The sequence below is a fragment of the Sabethes cyaneus genome, chromosome 3, assembly GCF_943734655.1.
Source record: "Sabethes cyaneus chromosome 3, idSabCyanKW18_F2, whole genome shotgun sequence".
In the NCBI taxonomy this organism is placed as follows: Eukaryota; Metazoa; Arthropoda; class Insecta; order Diptera; family Culicidae; genus Sabethes; species Sabethes cyaneus.
The window spans coordinates 138,956,209-138,976,390 of NC_071355.1; the positions used below are offsets into that span (position 1 = coordinate 138,956,209).

At 41.8% G+C, this 20,182-nt stretch overlaps 1 protein-coding gene across 1 annotated transcript in view; it reads left to right on the top strand.

Annotated features, from left to right (window-relative positions):
* LOC128742911 (lachesin-like) overlaps positions 1-19,159 on the top strand; it is a 68,159-nt gene extending 49,000 nt beyond the window's left edge. The window contains exons 8-11 of the mRNA XM_053839407.1: positions 7,239-7,391; positions 17,999-18,085; positions 18,775-18,882; positions 18,999-19,159. Of these exons, the coding sequence (XP_053695382.1) occupies positions 7,239-7,391; positions 17,999-18,085; positions 18,775-18,882; positions 18,999-19,159 (509 nt within the window). The remainder of the gene's footprint in view (positions 1-7,238; positions 7,392-17,998; positions 18,086-18,774; positions 18,883-18,998) is intronic.
* The last annotated feature ends 1,023 nt before the right edge of the window (positions 19,160-20,182 follow it).

The following is a 20,182-nucleotide window of genomic DNA, read 5'->3' on the forward strand; positions in this document are numbered from 1 at the left end:
CGTAATTGATTCTATGGGAGAGTATCGTTAATAAGCGAATTTTCACTTTCAAAATAAATCTGACTTGACTATTTTGATTGATGAAGTTATAGAAAAAAAAATTCACATTGAGTGGCCGTTTGAGGTGTGTTCTTTTGTTTTTGTCGAAGCGTTTAAATATTGCGACACTCGGAATGTTCATAAAACTGGTCTATGAATTCGCCGAGGGGTCGTATCGGATATTACCCAGTCGACTGGCGCTGTTGCTGGTTTCCAAAAAAAACCCTCTTATTAACGGTCTTATTTTTGAACTTGCGGAAAACAATGCCAATTGGCCATGTTCCGAACCCTGGAACAAGGGTGAGGACCGATTTCTTTACAGCAGTACGCAAACCACCGGGTTGAAGTTTTGTGATTGCGAGACAGCTTTAAGCTGCAATTTTAATTCATTTTAATAAACTTTACTATAATTTTACTATGTTTTACTTACATAAATCGGTTTTCTTTTCTAATTAGTATAAGTAAAGTAAGCTGTTCCTGGTGCTCCTAGCACAGTTCTGGTTGTGGAAAATTTAATTCAAGATAGGTTAGGTTTATTAAATTACGGGCCAAAATTTAGTTATTACACACTTTATCTATAATCGATTCAACTATAATTTTAATTGTAAATAGTAGCACTAGGATAGCGAATTAGGATTTAAGAAACTTTTAATTTAGATTATGCTTTAATGAATATGTCATTTTAAGGATTTTTGCACTTTGCACGACTATCGTTCACGTGTTCTCCCGATCGACTTGCTAATTCCTTTTTGTTCACCACGGTGGGATACGCCCACCGGGCAACGGAAGTGGAGCTGGCGAGTGGAAACGCAGATCGGATCTGGTACTTGCCGCTTGGGGCGGTGATAAATCCCAGAAAACCTGAGAAAGTCCGACTCACATGGGACGCGGCGGCAAAGGTAGGAAATATTTCCCTGAATACGCTCCTACTCAAGGGACCGCCTCAACTCACAGTGTTACCGGCAGTTTTGGCACGTTTCCGGTAGTTCAAGGTGGCAGTTTCGGCGGACATCAAAGAGATGTTCCACCAAATACTAATTCGAAGGAAAATCGTAACTCACAGCGGTTTCTTCGGCGGAATGATCCTTCGAGTCCTCCAGACGTCTATCTAATGGACGTAGCAACCTTCGAGTCAACGTGTTCGCCGGCGTCCGCACAGTTCATCAAGAACAAGAATGCGGCAGAATTCGAGAAACAGTATCCCCGGGCAGTCGAAGGGATAATTAGAAACCACTATGTGGATGATTCGCTGGAAAGTTATAGCAGTGTAGAGGAGGCGGTACGCGTTTCTGAGGAGATGCGGTCGATACATGCAAAGGCAGGATTTCTGTTAAGGAACTGGTTGTCTAACAGTGGAAAAGTCTTGCGGCGTCTCGATGAAACGAAGCTATCGGTCGACAAAAACGTCGGCCCGGACAGGAAGGTGTTTGAACGCGTACTTGGGATGTTATGGTTGACCGATGTCCTGTGTTTATCTACAACAGTTCAAGAACCCATCCAAAAGTTAATTGACGAAGGAGAGCAGCCGACCAAAAGGCGAATTCTAAAATGCCTAAGGAATTCTTCGACCCCCTGGGCCTCTGGAATGCGTTTCTGGTGCACGGGAAAATTCTGCTGCAAGATATCTGGCACAGCGGAATCCAATGGGATGAGAAAATCGATGAGGCGGCCTTTGAACGTTAGAGTGAGTGGGTCAGCTTGTTCCAGACTATCGCTGAAATTCTTGTTCCTCGGTGCTACTTTCAGAATGCTACTAGCCGGCATTATCAGAACCTCCAATTGCACATCTTCGCAGATGCCAGTGAGGTTGCTTATGCCGCGGCAGCGTATTTTCGAATCACAAATTCAGACGGAGTTGGTGAAAGCGTCCTGGTAGCGGCAAAGATCAAAGTGGCCCCGTTAAAGCCATCATCGATTCCTCGTTTAGAACTACGAGCTGCAGTATTGAGAGTTAGGGTGATGCAGTTTGTCGAAGAGAGCCACAACGCGAAGGTTCAACAGCGGTTTCTATGGAGCGACTCAACAACCGTACTAGCTTGGCTGTGCGCGGATAATCGAAAATACAAGCAGCTTGTAGCATGTCGGATTGAAAAATTGTTGACGGCATCTAACGTTCGCCAGTAGCAAAAGGTGCCGTCTAAACTCAATCCAGCTGATAAGGCAACCAAATGCGGAAAAGGTCCCTGTCGAGAGATGTGACCGGCGCCTGGTTTGATCTCGGAAGAGCTGCAAAAAGGACAAATGACACTCATACGTTTGACGCAATGGGAGGCGTTCCCAGAATAGTGCTCCTGATGCGGAATCAGCAGAGTTCTTCAGATCAACCGTTGCAACTCGAGAAATCGAGTAGATTGTACGGTCTGTCGCCCATGTTGGATGAGTTCGGTATCGTGAGAATGGATGGACGTATCGTTGCTGCTCCAAACGTGGCCGAAAGCACCAAAAATCCAGTTATACTACCTGGAAAACATAGATATACCTACTTTGTGCCAGATGATCATCATCGGAAATTTCGTCACTGCAACCAGGAAACTGTGGTTAATGATTTGCGCCAGCAGTACTAGCAGTACAGTACATGCCGCGACTCAGAGTTGCCGTGAAGCAGATTATGAAAGCCTACCAGTGCTGTAAAATTTATAAAGCAGAACCAAGGATTCCCCAGATGGCTCCTCTACCAGCAGCTCGACTTGCGTCGCTTGAAAGACCGTTTACGCACACCGGTTTAGATCTGTTCGGACCAGTGTTAGTGAAGATTGGCAGGAGCAGTACGAAACGGTGGGTTGCAGTTTTCACGTGCCTCACTGTGCGAACTATCCATGTGGAAGACGTCCATAGTCTCAGCACCAGTTCCTGTGTCAAAGCCATACGCCGCTTCGTTGTCCGTCGTGGATCACCAGCGACGATCTATTCCGATAACGGAACTAATTTCCGTGGAACAACTAGCGTGGAGCAGCTAGCAGCCACGTTTACCAGTACCACGACGAAGTGGGTGTTCATCCCTCCTAGGACTCCCCAAATGGGGTAGCGCATGGTACGCTCCATTAAGACAGTGATGGACGTTACCTTCAAGAGTCACAGCAAGTTGGACGACGAGGCGCTAGTAACCCTAGTTGTGGAAGCGGAAGGACTGGCGAACTTTCGCCCGCTAACATATCTGCCCATCGCGCCCGCGGAGAGTGAAGCGCTGACGCCGAGAATGTTGGTTCTGGCCGCACTATTGTGACGGCATCCATACAACTATGGTTCGGAAAATATTCCACCTTCAAGCGTTACGGTCTTGAGCCGAGACGTCAAACTTCTCATAATCCACCAGCTGAAGATGAAGGTTTTCTCGTAGCTTAGAATCCCGCTCCATCCGCTCTTCGAGACACTGTAGCCGGCGGAAAGCCATGTAATAGCTATCCGGGAACTTAATGTGGTCATACTTCCACAAGAGTCCCGTTTCGAAACGGCTTCCCACGCGAACTGTTGTCTCTTCTCGAATCCGCTGAGCACGCTTCTCTTCCTCTGATAGCAGGCTTATCGTTGTTTGAGTGGCGACGTCCTCAAAAGCAAAGTAGTCCTTTACCGTATCGTGCATATCTTCGTCACTGGTGCAGTCGCAAGAATGACAATTCAGTGATTGTATCGCGTTCCCTGCTCCCTGTCCACCATATACACACTAGCCTAGCCTTGTTTTTGCAGCAATCAAATTCACATTATTTACGCCGATGATCAATTGCAGCACTGCGTAGTTGGCTATCGTCAGCCCACGAAGATGCTGGTATTTTCCAGATAACTCTTCATACGATACCGTTTGTTTGGGAAGGAAAGCTCCTTAACCGTGCGCACATCATCCAATGTATGTTTTATTTGTCCACTTATCGCAGAAATCGATAATGAAACTTGCTGCGATGAAGATTCTGTTCTGGTTACGTTACCAGTCCACATCAAGTACGGTGGCCGGTTCTCGCCGTTGACTACAAGTTGCTCCACTAATTTCTCTTCTATCAGCGTCATTGATGACCCGTCGTCGAGGAAAGCGAAAGCATTAACAACTGCACGTGGCCCGAAAAGAGTCACTGGAATTATACGAAAGAACAAAGACTGTCCCATCTGTCGATGGGTATGATTTTCCCCAGATGTGATGTGCGGCGGATGCTTGATTGCGCTGTACCTTACAGAGTGGAGTAGAGGATGATAACCGTACTGGCATCCATTCACTTCGCAGCTACTCGAACGCTTACAGCTTCGCCTGCCATGGCTACACAGACAGTTTCGACACAGCCTGTTGGTTTGGATGCATCTCCATCGTTCGTCGATAGACACCGACTTAAATGTTCTGCACTCCTGCACACGATGCCCAGGTTCCGTACAGGCGTAGCACGATATCTCGTTTTCACGCACCTCCTCCGTTCTATCAGAGTGTGCGTTAACTATTCCTCGAAACTTCGGTTTCGATTTTTCTCCCGGTACACTCCTGCCACTTTTCACATCATACACTGTCACTTTACTCGCGGATATCACAACGTTTGACATAAACTCACTGAAGGTTTTAAGGTTAACTTCCGGGTAGTCGCGCAGAAAGTAACCCCATTCCATCTTCACATGAGCTGGGAGCTTCCCTACGAGTTCCATTAACAAAGAGGGATTGGACAAATGCGCGAGTTGACCTGCCGCCTCGAGGTGACATTGGACAACCATACCGAAATCGATGAGTGTTTCTAATTTATCGACTTGGGGGGCTCCGTAGCCGCAAGGTTATCGAGTCTGCTTTGACAAGCGAGTGGTCGTGGGTTCGAATCTTAGTAGAATCAAGCCATTCGATGTCAAGTGACTTTAGCATGGGTTTATTTTCAGGCCCCTCCATTTACCCTTCCTTCATGCTGAATTCTGTATTTACCCTCTGACGCCTCTTGACAGTGCACATGTCCCTCCTATAGTTAAGTGTACTGGTCAGAGGTACGAATGAGTCCTCGCCAGGGACGGCTATAATATGGGATAGTACTGGCAGCAAGGAATATGCGGGTAAAGTAGATCAAGCTTTGAAGGAAGGGTAAACCCCAATACACACAAGCACGCATAAAACTAAGCATATCGCTCATTCAATAGCGATTATAGCTAAAAGAAATGCAGTACAGGTCATACAGCAAACACCCGGGCGATATTACAATAGATCAACTATACTGGTCGCAGTAATGAGTCCACACATGGAAAAAAAATTTATCGACTTTCGGTGCGGGGACAGAACGAACCTTGTCCAGAAGCACGTGTGTTAGCAGCTCTGGTCTTCCATATAGTAGATACAGGATATCCATAACCTGAGGGACTGACTCCGGAAGAAGGAGACGACTTTGTACTGCATTATATGCGGCGCCTTTCAGGCTACGTTGGAGACGGCATAAAATTTCAGTACTGGTGTATCCACAAGCAAGTGTCGAGTTTGTAAAACTGCTTATGAACACCGGCCAGTCTGCAGGATTGCCCGAAAACTGTGGCAGATCCCGTATAACCTGTGGCGCGGCTAGTTGCGAGGGGGTGGGGATATATTCGGAGAATGCCGGAGGCTCAATTGGTACCGGCCGTTTTCCGGAATTCAAAATGTAATTTGGTTGTGGCTTAGGTTGGAAAAGATTTCCATATTGGCTAATCAGATGTTTGAGGTTTGCATCTTCATCGCTATGTTGAGCGGGATTAACATTTATTAATAGTTGGTTCGGCTTACCTTGCGCTTTTGGTACGGGGGGTCTGGGGATGGTTCTACCTTCTACACTCCTTTTCACCAGTGTTGGACAGTCCTGCAGCACCTTGGAAACCGCTCCTGTGCTCTGACCCGCAGTATGTACTTCCAATGGTCGTGGTGACTTCGTCGACAGATTCAAAGTCTGCTTTACTATCGGCCGCTGCAACAGGGTGGAAGGCATTTTGTTGACCAACGCCTTTGGTTCTAAAAAATGTCGCACTTGCGATGGTACAGCTGGATGTTTTAGTAGACTCCCAGATGCTCGAACGTCGGCAACGACAACATCTTTTTGGCCGAGCGGTGCGGGGAGCAGCGTCGAGGGGGAGGCATCACTGTCCTCAACAGGATCCGTTGCGCCTTCTGCTTGACTTGTATTCTCGTTGATCCACTGCCTAACCTTGTCGATGTCAGCACGCTTGCTGGTTCGCGTCCGGCTACTGGCGTTCTCTTCTGCCGCATCTAATTCGGCCTCCATCAGCTTGTACTTTTCATCGAGGTGCTTTCGTTCCAATTCGTGCTGCTCTTTCAGCTTCTGGTGCTGCAGCGCTAGCCGTGCCGAACCTGCTTTCGATGACGTGGTGTGTACCGATACGATATCTTGTGTACACGACCTACAACTCCACGATCGATCAGCAATCGAGGGCGTAACGCCGGCACAAGATTGGTGCCACCATGAATCACAAGTGTCACACGGCACAAATTCGTCCACGTGGTCTGGGCGATTACAATTTACGCAAATCGCCATCTTGGCGTAAACTTGGCATACTTTGAGCAAAAAATTTTTTTTTTTGATTATATCACTTTTCAAATTATATCAATTAGCCCAAAATTCACGGAGGGGCTGATATAATCGGAACACTGTACTGTATTTGTCCTTCGGATAGTCAGTGGAAAAAAGCACTCGTGGACTGTATTAAAAAAGGTTTTTTAATTTGCGTCTGATCTTCGATACAGATTTCATATGATGATGATGATTTTGTTGCCAACATACGTAGGGGTGTGTTTATACCAAAATACAGGGTTGAGTTGAAAAATGTCTTACACGCTAAATTTCGTTAAACAGTATTGCTTTTTTGTACACTTGTACCTAAGCTGTGCAATTCTACCTGATTCCCTACGAATATAGCGTACGAATAAATTTAGTGTAATTACTTTTTTTATATAATCAAAAACATTTTTGGTGTTAAATCACTTCTATAATAATATTGTATAAATTACTAGTAGATAATAACATTAATTTAGATATTTCAATTGATTCCGGTTAAATTTTATAATGTGCCACATCAACTATTAAATCAACTTTTCTTTACTAATGAACTGTATTCGCATTTAAATCGTAATCATTCCGTTCATTATCATTACGATGTGACATAGGAAGTTCACCAATCGCATGAAATTGACAACATTTACAGTTTTGCAAGCCGCAGCAAATAAATTTGTTTACCTGCATTTGCTTTTCCTCTGCATTTCATTCCAGGCAAACGGTTCGAGCCATCGACGCATGAAGCCAGCAATTACAAGGTGGTGATGAAGCTGACGATAAAAGAGGTGGACATCAGTGATTTTGGCACCTACAAATGTGTGGTCAAAAACTCCCTCGGCGAGACTGACGGGTCAATCAAAGTGTATCGTAAGTAGAACAATGGTGGGGTGGTTGTAACCTTGTACTCTGTGGCTTACTCGATTGGACGTTGTGGAGAAATTCAATTCCAAACTATCAAAACAAGCTGCAATTTTAACAGTGCAAACCGATTGCTTCATAACAATATTACAAATCTCCAACGGGTTTTATTAGTTTGCGTGTGTAAAGCAGAATTGCTTCCGGTCGCCTCTGAAATGGTTTAAATCCTAATAAAATCATACACACACACTTACACACTGGTGCGGCAATCTATTCGCAGCTGGTAATCAAGAATCGGGCAACAAACAGCAGCAATGGTGAGTGAATTTCCCAACCGGAACAAGTTCTGTGAACCCTTCATACACCATAAACTGTTTGCCCTTGCTGAGCGGTGCAGCGCGCTGGGATCTTTCATGAAACACATTGTAACTGGAAATATGGATCCGATGCTTGGTTATGCGTTAGATGCTGTATTAGCTTTTGCCATATTACAGTCAGCCATGCTGTAGAATGTGGGCTAGCTTTACATTGTTTTTTCACACGCATTTGGAATAGGTATCGTATTTTAAATTATTCAAAATGGATTTATACTCTCCTGTTTTGGGCTATGCACGAGTCCCCTGCTTTACATTTAGCAATTCGAAGTTATGCAAAGGTTAATTCCCGCTTCAATGTTCTATGTAACGATTGATTTTGCTTACTAATGCTAACAAAACAGTGGGCATTCAGTAAAAAACGCATTTTTGATCAATATTCTATTCATACTCAGTATTATCATGCAGGTTGATTTGAAAAATTCGCCGTTTGGATACTTGCAGTGGTTCTTTTACTTTTAATTTTGGAGTTGTCAGTTAATTTTGTCGATAACTAGCTGAGTTCCCTGAGCTGAGAGTTTGTGTCTCAGCCACTTGTAAATCTGTTGTTGAAGCGAAAATTCTCATAATGCGAGCAACAAAACCCTTTTTCTTCATTTAAATGTCTCTAGTACCTTTGCCAGCTCCCCCCTTTGTCCCTTAGCCACTTAAAAAACTATCTTCTTTCGGTAATCCCTATAAAGCGAAATCCTCCTTGCCAATGGTCACCCTATCTTCCCTTTCATAATGCTTTTTGCTTTTTTCCTAGTTTGTATAAACCATATAGAGAGCGTAACCATATAGAGCGAGATGATGGTTGCATAATCAAGATGTCAGTCATTTGTAGAATACCCACCATGATCCGGTGACATCGCTGAATGCATGTTCCTCTGCATAACATCAATGAAACTACCCCAAGTTACAACACATACATGCAATCATCTTACTGTCCGCACTGCACTGCAGCTCAAAGTCAATGCGGGTACAACAAAATGCATCACACCAATCGTCACTAATCAAGTTTGCGATGTTTTAATGCCCTTTATCACAGAAATACTAACAATCCAGCCGTCGTATGTTCGAACCTCGGCTAGGCGGTGCTGCTAGATAGAGTTAGTAGGATTTTTTTCACTGCTCCGTAACTGTCCTGTACTCTAACAGCCGGTCGCGATGTTTGTGATAAAGAAGAGTCATATCTTAGAAAGACGTTTAGCCTTTACGTCCCCGACATCAAAAATTAAGGTATTTTCATTTACACTTTTGGCTCTATCTCTACTGATTTTCATTCGATTTTTATGCAACTAGTCCTGAAAGAACCACATTAGATTGACCTTTAATGAAAAAATATGCTGGTGAATTATGGCTCCATTTTCCCGGAAATATTCCAGATCGCGGTGGGATTTTTTTTGACATCATAAGTAACAGATGAAATAAAACTCGAAATCTGCTTATTTGACTGCGCAAAAGTTATTCATTTTGTTTATAGTCACTAATAATGACTTTTACACTACCCTGTAGAGCGCTGGTTTGCGCCTCACACTCCAGAACATCCGTTGTCGGTTATACCGGAACTCAAAAGTGGTCATTTGGTATTCTCTTCAAAAGTATGGCAAATGACGTATCAAATGACAAGATTTTCAACACGAGCTCTTTAGTGCATATTTGGATGTATTTTGAGCCGATTTGGACATTTTCAAACCACATCTGCCATATTTTCGAAAAGAATTCCAAATGACCACTTTTGAGTTCCGGTGGAACCGATTCTGGATATTCCGAAATGTGCAGATCGACTCAAAATACATCCCAATATGCACTAAAGAGCTCGTGTTGAAAAATCCTGTCATTTGTTACCCCATTTGCCATATTTTCGAAGAGAATACTAAATGACACACTGTAGGTTAAGAAAACTCGAGCGCACGAAAGCGTTAGAGGCTACTCCGTTCAGAAGTGTGCGCGTTCAAAGAACGGTACCCCGCCGCGTCGAAAACGGACATCGTGCGGCACTTTGTGGACGCCGGATACGCCCGTTCCGGCATCTACAGCATCTTGGCACTATTGAACAACAATCAGAGCATCGAAAGAAAGCCCAGTTTCTGAAGGCCGACTGCCCTGAGCGACAAAAAGTTCCAAAGGATGCTGAAGAGGAAGACCGAGGGAAAAGTGGCTACATCACTGCATGCACTTGACCGGGAGGTCGGTGCAACCGGCCAAACAGTGAACAAGTGCCTAGCGAACAAGAGCATACATGTCAGGAAGCGGCAATCCCGTCCACTGGTCTCGGAGCTGCAGGCAATGACGCAGCAGCAGTGACTGAATAAGATGGTCAAAACGATTTTCCCGGCGAATCGCGACGTGGCGATGGTGATGGACAACGAGATCTATCTCATCCTGTATGGCAACGACCGGCAGGGCACCTCGTATTTTACTTTCCCCACGAAAGAAGTGAGCCCTAAGGTGAAGTTCATTTCACACAGCAAGTTTCCCAAGAAGGTGCTGCTGTGGCTGAAAATCAGCGAGAAGGGGATGTCAAAGCCGCTCTTCTTTCACTCCGGACTGGTCATTAACAAGGAAATTTATAGTACGAAGTGCCAGCCGGAAGTTGCGTCGCTCACCAAGAAATACCATAAGGGCGAAGACGCGGTGTTCTGGCCGGATCTGGCGTCGGCCCACTACTCGAAGCGATTGTTGGAGGAGATGGAGCGGCTGAATATCGAAGTCAGCAAACCCGTCCAAGGTCCCCCAGCTGTAGAGAATCGAGAATTTCTGGGCAAACCTGAAGCGTAAGATCTACTCCAACAAATTTGTCGCGAAACCCGAAAAAAGTCCATGCGTCCATGCATGCGTTACTATCCTGAGGAGAAAAAAGCGCCAGAAGGAGTACAGAGATCGTGTGGAGCTGGAACAGCTATTCCCGGCTAATGACACGCGCAAGATTTACGAGAAGGTGAACCAAATTAGTCAGGGCTACACACCTAAACCTAAAATGTGTTGGGACGAGGGAAGGGAACTAGTCATCAACGAGCGCGAGGTTGTCGACAGGTGGAAGCAGTACTTCGATAAGCACTTCAACGGCGATATGGCAGAAGGAGACGCAACGGAAGTTAACCTAGGAGTGCCTACAAACGACAACAGTGTGCGGGCTCCCAATGTCGAAGAGATCCAGCGAAAAATTCGTAACTGGAGAATAATAGAGTCGCTGGAAAGGACCGACCCCCGGCAGAACTCTACAAAAATGGCCAAGAACCGCTAGCAACAGCATTTCATTGGATAGTTCCAAGGATTTGGGAGGAGGAAAAACTACCGGAGGATTGCATTGAAGGTATTGTCTGGCTCATATACAAAAAGGGCGACCTGCTAGATTGCTATAATTACCGTGGCATCACGTTGGTCAACGCCACCTACCAAGTGCTTTTCCAGATTTTGTGGCGTCGTCTATCCCCAATACCAAGAGAACTCGTAGGGCAATATCAGGCGGGCTTTATGGGGGCCCTTGCTACTACAGATCAAATTTTTACTCTCCGACAAATCCTTCAGAAATGTCGAAAGTACAACGTGCCGACGCATCATATTTTCGTGGCTTACAGGGCAGCATACGATACAGTTGAACGCGAACAGCTATGCCAGATAATGCACGAGTACGGTTTTCCAGACAAACGCGGCTGATCAAAGTTACCCTGTGCTATGTGCGCGTTTAGGGGACACTCTCGAGTCTTTTCGAATCGCACAAAGGATTGCGGCAAGGCAATTGTCATCACTTGTAACGAGTTTATCACGAGTCATCACGATGTAGGATGTGCAACGAATAATTGTCGAAAAGATAATCTCTGTCTAGAATCAGGACTGTATCAAGACTCAAGACTCAAGACTGTCGAATGCCTTTGTTTCAGTTCAGCATTTCTTTTTATAGAACAGTGTTTGTGTGGCTTATTCTACGTTAACAGAAGGCGTGGCTTATCGGCATTCAACCATGCTTGCATCGTGTCTGATTGGTCAAGAGTGTTTTGCTAAGTGGCGTAGTGAGAGTTAGAACGTAAGTTAAAAGAGAGAGAAAGTGTTTATGTGGGAGCTTCGGTGATGTAGTGGTGAATATAGAATAAGTTCTAATCGGGTGACTTCTGTTACAAGAGTAGGTGAAGGAAAGCTAAGGTGTTTTTTCTTGGTCACACGCTTAGTCAGCTATATGGAACGTAGGCCTAGTTCTTTCATGAGGTGTTATTGAAGTGGGTTAAGTTTAATAGTTGGTTGTACATGTTTCGATATTGAAGTGGATGCTTTCTCTATGGAATGGTACAAATGCTGTTTTGGGTCTCAAATGTTGTTAGATAATAAATAATTTCTGGGAATCTGGTACTATGTGCATGGGAAATTATGTGGGTTTGGTTTTGAATGTTGTACGTGGGAAATATGGAATTGTACATCTGAAAAACGTCTTTTCGTATATCGTCATGTGTTGTAAGTAATTCATGAAACATTGCGTAACATTGCATTACTTGTTTATAGCGTAAGTTTTGTCAAAATATTCCATCACGTTGCGAAGTAATACAGAATAGAACTCGAACGATGTGAAAAAAACCTTGCACCGACGTTTGGACAATCCAGAGTGGTCCGGATCAAACTTGGTTAAAGTGCTAAAAATTTCAAAATTGTGTAATGTTCCGAACGATTATAAAGATAACCTAAATGTGGAAAGGTGGCCAAGAACTTTCAAGAAAATCGGGACTAGGGACCGAGAGCTGACAATGAGTGGAAAGATACTGAGGTGCGTTAGATCCATTCCTGGCATCTCCATCCAAGACATGGCTACAAAGTACAATACCAACTATCAAACGACGCGGAATATCCTCGCTTTGGAAGGCTATAGATCTTACAGCGTCAGTAAACTGGGCAACTGAGCAGCTCGTATTTGCTATTATCCGGAGTTTCGACCCATTAAAAAATTTTGGGCAATTGTCGAACAACGACTTCGACGAGTTGGGGCCCCCAACTTGGGGGACAGTCAACAGTGCTGAAGGAATGCGTTCAGAGTGAAAGAAGCATGCTGATTTAGTCGCATTTTCAACTGTGCAGGGTATGAGTTCGATTTAGAAAAAAGTTCGAGATTTTATCCGAACATGAGAAATGCAATAATGAAATACTATGAAATTTAAAGGTAAATGAAAATACTTCAATCCAGTCATTTATGGTTCTTTTTGCGACATCCCACTTCCAAATTTTAGTTGTTTTATTCTTTACTAGATAATTTGCCAGAAGGAGACCTCCAAAATATCCTATATCTAGGATCGATACTTATCGTGAATAAACGTAATTGCGATTGTTTTGGCGTAATGAAAGCAAATAGAAAGTGCAGAATGGTTCGCTACATTGAATGACCAAATCGTGCAGCATCACTTTTTTTCAATAATTGGAAAACATGCAAGTGTATGCCTCCTAAAATATCTTACAAATCAACGCACGACTGTTGCTGCACAGCGAGTTACCGGGATTGTTACTATTGCAGCCAACCTCCATTTACAGTGGTACAGAAAGCGAGACAGGAAGGAAACGTTTCTTAGCCCTTCGTCAGCGGCAGCAGAAGTTTCTATTTGTATCTGTATTTCCTACACAACACTAGATCCTCCGCCGGCTGTTCTTGTTTCATTCATATTTATATCCTTTCAGTCCTGTAGGAAACCCACACAATCCGTAGAAAGGAGGAGAATGCGTCCATATAATAGAACTAGTCCTGTAAACACAGTTCGTTTAATGTTGTGAATCTGTTATTCTCGACTTATTCGACGTGTCGACAGACCATAACTGAAAGTTTAGGTGGGTCATGAATTTTAAGTGGTGCAAACAATGAAACGAACTTTCAAATATGAATTGCTACCCAGACGCACACCGTCCAATATCACGTCAAATCTGACGACAGAAAAAAAGGTAGAAAAATGGCCAGGCAATAATAGAGAGCATGGAATGCTAACGCTGGATGCCGGCATTGTATGAGCAATGCAGTTATATTTTAGCCTTCTCGTGAAGAAAAGCCATGATATCGGTTTTAATATACAATAAGGTTACAATGTTGTTATTACCATTACCTTACAGTTGTTAACGTATAAACAACAATCCAGTACAGCATTATATTTACAACTTGTAAACAATCAATTCTCAACAAACTTTCTCGTTGACTCAGGAGTTTCACAAAGATGAAAATAACTTACAACTTAGGTAATAACTAACTTTTGATTAGCAACACAAATGACTTAGGCACAGATTTTATAACTAACCATAATTCTCTATGTCTGTGGGCATAGGATAAAGTGGCAATTCGAATTTTTGTGCCTGTCGTGAATGAATTCACAACCGTTTCTTTTTCCGGGCAATTTACATGCGAAATTTATCTCAATGATACACCAAACCCATGACGATATACTAACTGATATAAAACAAGAATCATCTAACTGATACAAAACAAGAAATATATCTCGAAAAACCGCCTTCAACCCACGTGCCGCAATTTGACCGTTACTGGCATGCAGTATCGTACATATTCTTGATTCCAGGTATTTCAATAGAGTAATAATTAGTAAACTATTAAACTGGAATTTATTAGTTTTAGCAACAACAACAAATCATTTTTGAGTACTTACTCTGTTAGTCAAAAAGTAATATTATTGATAGACAATGAAATAATAAGATATAGAATTTTACATAATATTCATGCCACTATGTGGATCCTATCTGCAGAGGTGCAGGAATAATAAAACCACTTTTGTTCAAATGACATGCTCTCTCAGTTGTAGCTTGTTTTAGAGTTAGAGTTTTACACATTTCAATTGTATGAAGAGAATTATGTTACAAAGCTTGAATAATCTTTTTTTCTGATGATAAATAGGACCATACCATACCATACGAACAGTTGCATTTCAAGAGATGACGCTTTTCTAGTGGTAGTAAAATCAAAATTTCTCACTTGTCTATGTTTACCTTCCTGAAAAACAATTACCAATCACATTTTATTTGTGGTACAGTTACTCTGTTATACCTAATTCTTGTGACTTCTTGCTGATTTTGATAAAAAACAAACTTTTCCTATACCGCTTCATAGCATCTTACTATACCATTCATCCGGGAGCCCAGAAAAGTGATTTGATACCGCACGAGAGCCAGGAGCTGAATATGTTTGCGACATTTCAATTCGAAAAAGTTTAATTTCGCAACATGAATGCAATAAATAAAAACAATGTTTACCAACTATTTATTGGTTCAGGTGTCAAACGTTATATTGCGATTGGCGATAAACACAAAAGAAATTGAGATGCATGAGAGAGTAATGTTGCTACGTTGAGTAAATTTTTTGTCGCGCAAAATTGGGCTGCTTCCAAAATGTACAATCCGCGTTACAAAGTAGCGGCATCTGTTGTATTCAACAGGGAAACATTGATAGTTTCAAGCATACTCTCACGCATGGCGCATGATGAAACACTAGCGCCAACTTCTGTTATTTATTATCAGAAACGCAGTTGCTTTTGAAGCCGACTTTCCTAATAATACTCCTCTGCATCTCATGCTGAGTCATTGTCTTCCGTCACCAGTGAGCCAAGGTAAACAAATTCGTCGACTACCTCGAATTCATCGCCTTCGATTATAGGGCAACCAACCTATTTTGGACCCCGTCAGCAGCTGTACATAATTTGGACACTTCCATTTAATTTTGCTGTAAGTTTCCAAATTATGTACAGGTGCTAATGGGGTCCAAAATACGTTAGTTACCCTTTTACTGCTCAGGCGACGCTGGTCGGCCTCGGTTTTGCAGGCCAATTTTGGACGTATTTACATTTAAATAAATCTTTTCTGGAGGGCTCTGTAGCCGCAAGGTTACCGAGTCTACTATGACAAGCGAATGGTCGTGGGATCGAGTCTTAGTAGAATCAGATCACTCGAAGTCAAAGTGAATTTAGCATGGGTTTATTCTCAGGCCCCTCATCATCATGCTGAATTCTATATTATCCCGATAAGGCCTATTGACAGTGCAAAAATGACTCTTACAGTAAAATACACTGGTTATCTGCGCCAAGGATGGCTATAATTGGGGACAGCACTGTCATATGGTACCAGGTGCATAAAGTAGAGAAAGCGTTGAAGGAAGGGTACCCAATTACACACAAGCACGCATAAAATTCAATAAGCATATCGCGCACTCAATAGCGGTTATCAGTGGTTGGAGAATTCGCGAAAAAAGTGATCATTTGAATCGATGAACATCCATCATGAACATACACTATTCGCCTGCCTCGCCGATAATGGACGCATCAGCTTTGAATTTTATCACGAACAGAACCTCAATGTGAACATCAGAATTCATTCAAAAATTGAATATTGAACACTGAGGCTGTGAACCATTTCGCGAAAATTTTAACTTTTTGGTTAAAATTTGACAGTTCGATGGTTATTTCTCCTTGAGTGGTTAAAATTAGTTCAGAATGTGAACCATTTCATATTTGACGGATTGATAGTTTTTTTGCTCAATGAGAGCATATAAGGTGAGGATGAAAATATTGTTTTTTCTGTCCGAGTTAAAATCGGAGGAATTTTTGATGTTCATTTGCTTTTATTTGATAGATAAAATTCATCTCATTGCAACCCGGGTTGTTGAACATATTTATAATGCGATAAGCATCCATACCAATGTAAAAAAAATCTAACGAAAAATCAGTGAAACTTGTCGAAGCTCTCTTCCTTACCTGTGCATATCTCATTGGCTCTCAGAACTTGGTTAAAACTAACCATGCTCCCGAGCAGGGTTATTTTCGGAAAACCATCGAACTGTCAAATTTTAACCAAAAAGTTAAAAGTTTCGCGAAATGGTTCACAGCCTGAGTTGTTCGATTTTTCGGATATAGAATGCCCAGGGACGTGGAAAGTATTCAAAATAATATTACCACGAAAAGGGAATAGTTTAAAGTAGTGTTAGTGGCTTTACAAGTAGCAGAAAACGGTACATCGCACTTTTGCGTTGCTCACGATATTCGTATATTCAGCGATGCTACGAAGCGTGAGTGTATGTTGCTCATTGTTATAGGCGAATTGAACCACTCGCGTAGCTGTTTTATCATGATAAAAACCGTTTGCCGATGCTCGGCGTATTTATTCATTTTGCGAGTTTTCCAACCTCTGGCGGTTATAGAAAAAATAAATGCGGTGCGGGTTATACGGAAACACTCGGCCGATACCACAATAGATCAACGATACTGGTCGCAGTGACGAGTCCATACAGGAGAAAAATCTTTTCTGCTTCGTGTTTTAGTCTGGAGATGCTGTTCAGCCTCCGCCATAGATGTTCTGCCGATAATATCCCTGTCATCGACAAAGCAGATGAATTGATTCGATTTGTTGAAAACCATGCCCCACGTGTTGATATCTACTCAATTCTTTACACCATGTAACTGTGTGTTGAAGAGCAGACATAAGAGACCATCACTATGACTATCGACCCGAAATCCGAACACACGGTTATACACCATCCATCGTAGATGGAATCAGTCTGATCAGCTTCCCGGGGAAGCCATGACTATGCTCGCTTTCGGTCGATGGAATCATATGCAGCTTTGAGACCAATAAACAAATAGTGCGTGAGAATTTTGTATTCATGGCAAGGATGGCAAAACTTATATTTTTCTAGTTCTGTATAGTATTCTAGTTTTGAAAAAAATTGGTGTTTGGCGCCCCTACCCCGAGCACCTCATTTTAACATAATATGAACCCGAATGTTAGTCACGGAAGCTATTGACCTGCAGCCTCTTATGGTCCATCCACATAGCGTTGACCGAGTTTATCAGTCTGTTTAAAGCAAGTAAAACGCTCACGGTCGCCTCGCGGTTATTATTATTATTTTTGCAAGTGCAGCGCGACAGTTTAAATGTTTTATTTAGCATAGCGAGCCACCACGAGTTTTCTATATGCCACATAGAACGAAGGGCCACAGCAGTAGGCAAATCGTTTGAATAAATCAATTAGTTTTAAGACCCCGAACCAACCGAGCATTTTTAGGTGGAACTGAAAGAAAGAAGCTCCATGAGGTAGCTCGTCGGTAGCTACAGGTGCGTTTATAAATTGTGGTTTATCTTGTTTTCGGAAATTGCTGGCATCCAATGTGGATATATAACTTTAGTTTTTCATTTTTTTTTCAACAATGCCAAAATAATTGTCTTTGGTGAAACATTCCTTCTAATAACTGTATAATTTTGAAACCTTTTGTCACCTGAAAAGATTATTTCTATTCTACAGATATTCCTTCGACTACAACAACACCTACCAGTCCGCCAACTACTACAACGCTACCTACCACAACAGAAGCTTTTTACCGCAAAAATTGTAAGTATAAATACGCAATTCAATGTACTTAGATATTCACGGGAATTTTTCAATTTTAATAAAAAGCCACTAGTAACTGAATACCGTGAACGAACGTAATTCCGATTATCTCCTAATTCCGATCACTTCACTAAAATAGCCGGTATTTGAACCCTCACTGATTAAGATTTTTGCTTAAATTTTCTAAAAATCGAGCACTTTGCTTGAGTGGTCTTAATTAAGATGTCTGGTCACTTTGCTTCTTATCCAATTCATCTAATTATGATTATTTACATAGTTTATAAAATGAGTGTTTTGTGTGATATTTCTTGATTTTTTAATATTTTAAACGATCTGTAACATTATAAAACTACCCTGCCGAGTTTTCTTCAATAAACTTTAATTTAATTTAATAATAAACTGGTTACACGACCATCATCAAGCTCCTCGCAAAACCTTTAAACAAATAAAAAGACCATCCATATACCCGTGAATCATCGGAATACTGAAAAATACTGTCCTGCTGAACTTGATTGGCATTCGATTTACCAATGCAAATATGTAAAGACATAGAGCTGAAGATGCCCTGTAAAACTATACCCAATACAGTATTGACCAGTAACTGGTCATGAAAGTAAAAAAACACATTAAAATTTATAAAACGATTACTTCTTATATCTTACGCCGTATAATTTATTGTTTTATCGCAGATAAAAATAAAGTCTACCGACCCCTAGATGAATACTCGTCTTCATCCAACAAAATTCTTGTGGGCGATAGTGGCGAGTTGTGGAATATAGAACTATCAAAAGATAAAGGTAAACTTTTTTATCTAAACCCTTTCTCTAAATTTGTATGAAAACATCGTTAAGCAAAGTATTCTACAATAACACTAAAATTTGCCAATCGATTTGTGTTATCCGAACAGAACGAGACCGCTACAGGGAAAATTCCGCCGCCAATCTCGAAGACCAACGTGAAAAGGAAGCTTTCGTTGATAACGAGACCAAATCGAGCACCAGCTCACGGCGGCACACGGAACTGATGGACTTGAATCTACTCTTCGCGTTGCTTATGATCTTTCACCTGAGGTGATTAAATGTGTAAAGTTGTTGAAAGCACAGAAAAAAATATCTATATATGCTAATAAATCCATTTGTTTCAACTACTGTCTTGATGCTAGCACCATCGGAGGTAAATTTGAGTAAAACGTAGATTAGGTAGATTGAGAGCGTAAAATTACAAACCCACAAAAGCTAGACAGCAAAACAAATCTGGCGAATCCCAAATTGTGCAAATAATGTTATACAATAAAATAGAATTTTATAAAAAATAGTGTTGTTTTTGTTCAAAAGAGTGCACAGAAGTCATGATTAACTTTTTTCGTAAATGTTGCTCATTCTTCGTCTATGTGTCCCACTACCCGTAAGTATTCACTGTTATACAAACGGAGAAACTTACAGATTCACAAATGTTACCAAAGGTAAGTTATTTACAGCGCTTGTTGCCAAATTAAGGGTGTATCCTGAACTTGAGTATGCACTAACCCAAGTAACAATTCTAAAGCCAGTTGGTTTCACTTGAATTTTATAATGGTTTCATTGTGGAATTATTCATTACCTCTGGTTTTATTGTGGCATTACGCAATACCAAGAGAATACGAGTCAAAACACAATTATATCTAACTATAAAACCATAATAAAACTGTTAATAAAGCTAATTTATTGTGGCAATATAAGCATAGTATAGCATACTATAAGTACAGTAATATAAGCATACTACGATAAAACTAGTTGACTGCACCAAGTCTCTTGCACGATAAAATTTAATGCGCACATGCTGCAAACGAACTAAGACTGCTCAAAATTTATTTAAACCAAATCGTTGAGAATGATCTGACAGTAAAACTTTACCTTTCCTGCTCACGGATGTATTTTCAAGTTAACAAATCTGGCGAACTGATTTAGCTTTTACCAGGGCGAAAAACGGAAAGCTTTATTAAATTATGGCGGTGGCTATCAAGTAGCGAAAGCTTCAGCATCAGCATCTTTGGCCCGAGCAGCACTTGAGTCAAGTAACAATTCTAAGTTTTATTACATTCTTATAGTGGTTTTCATA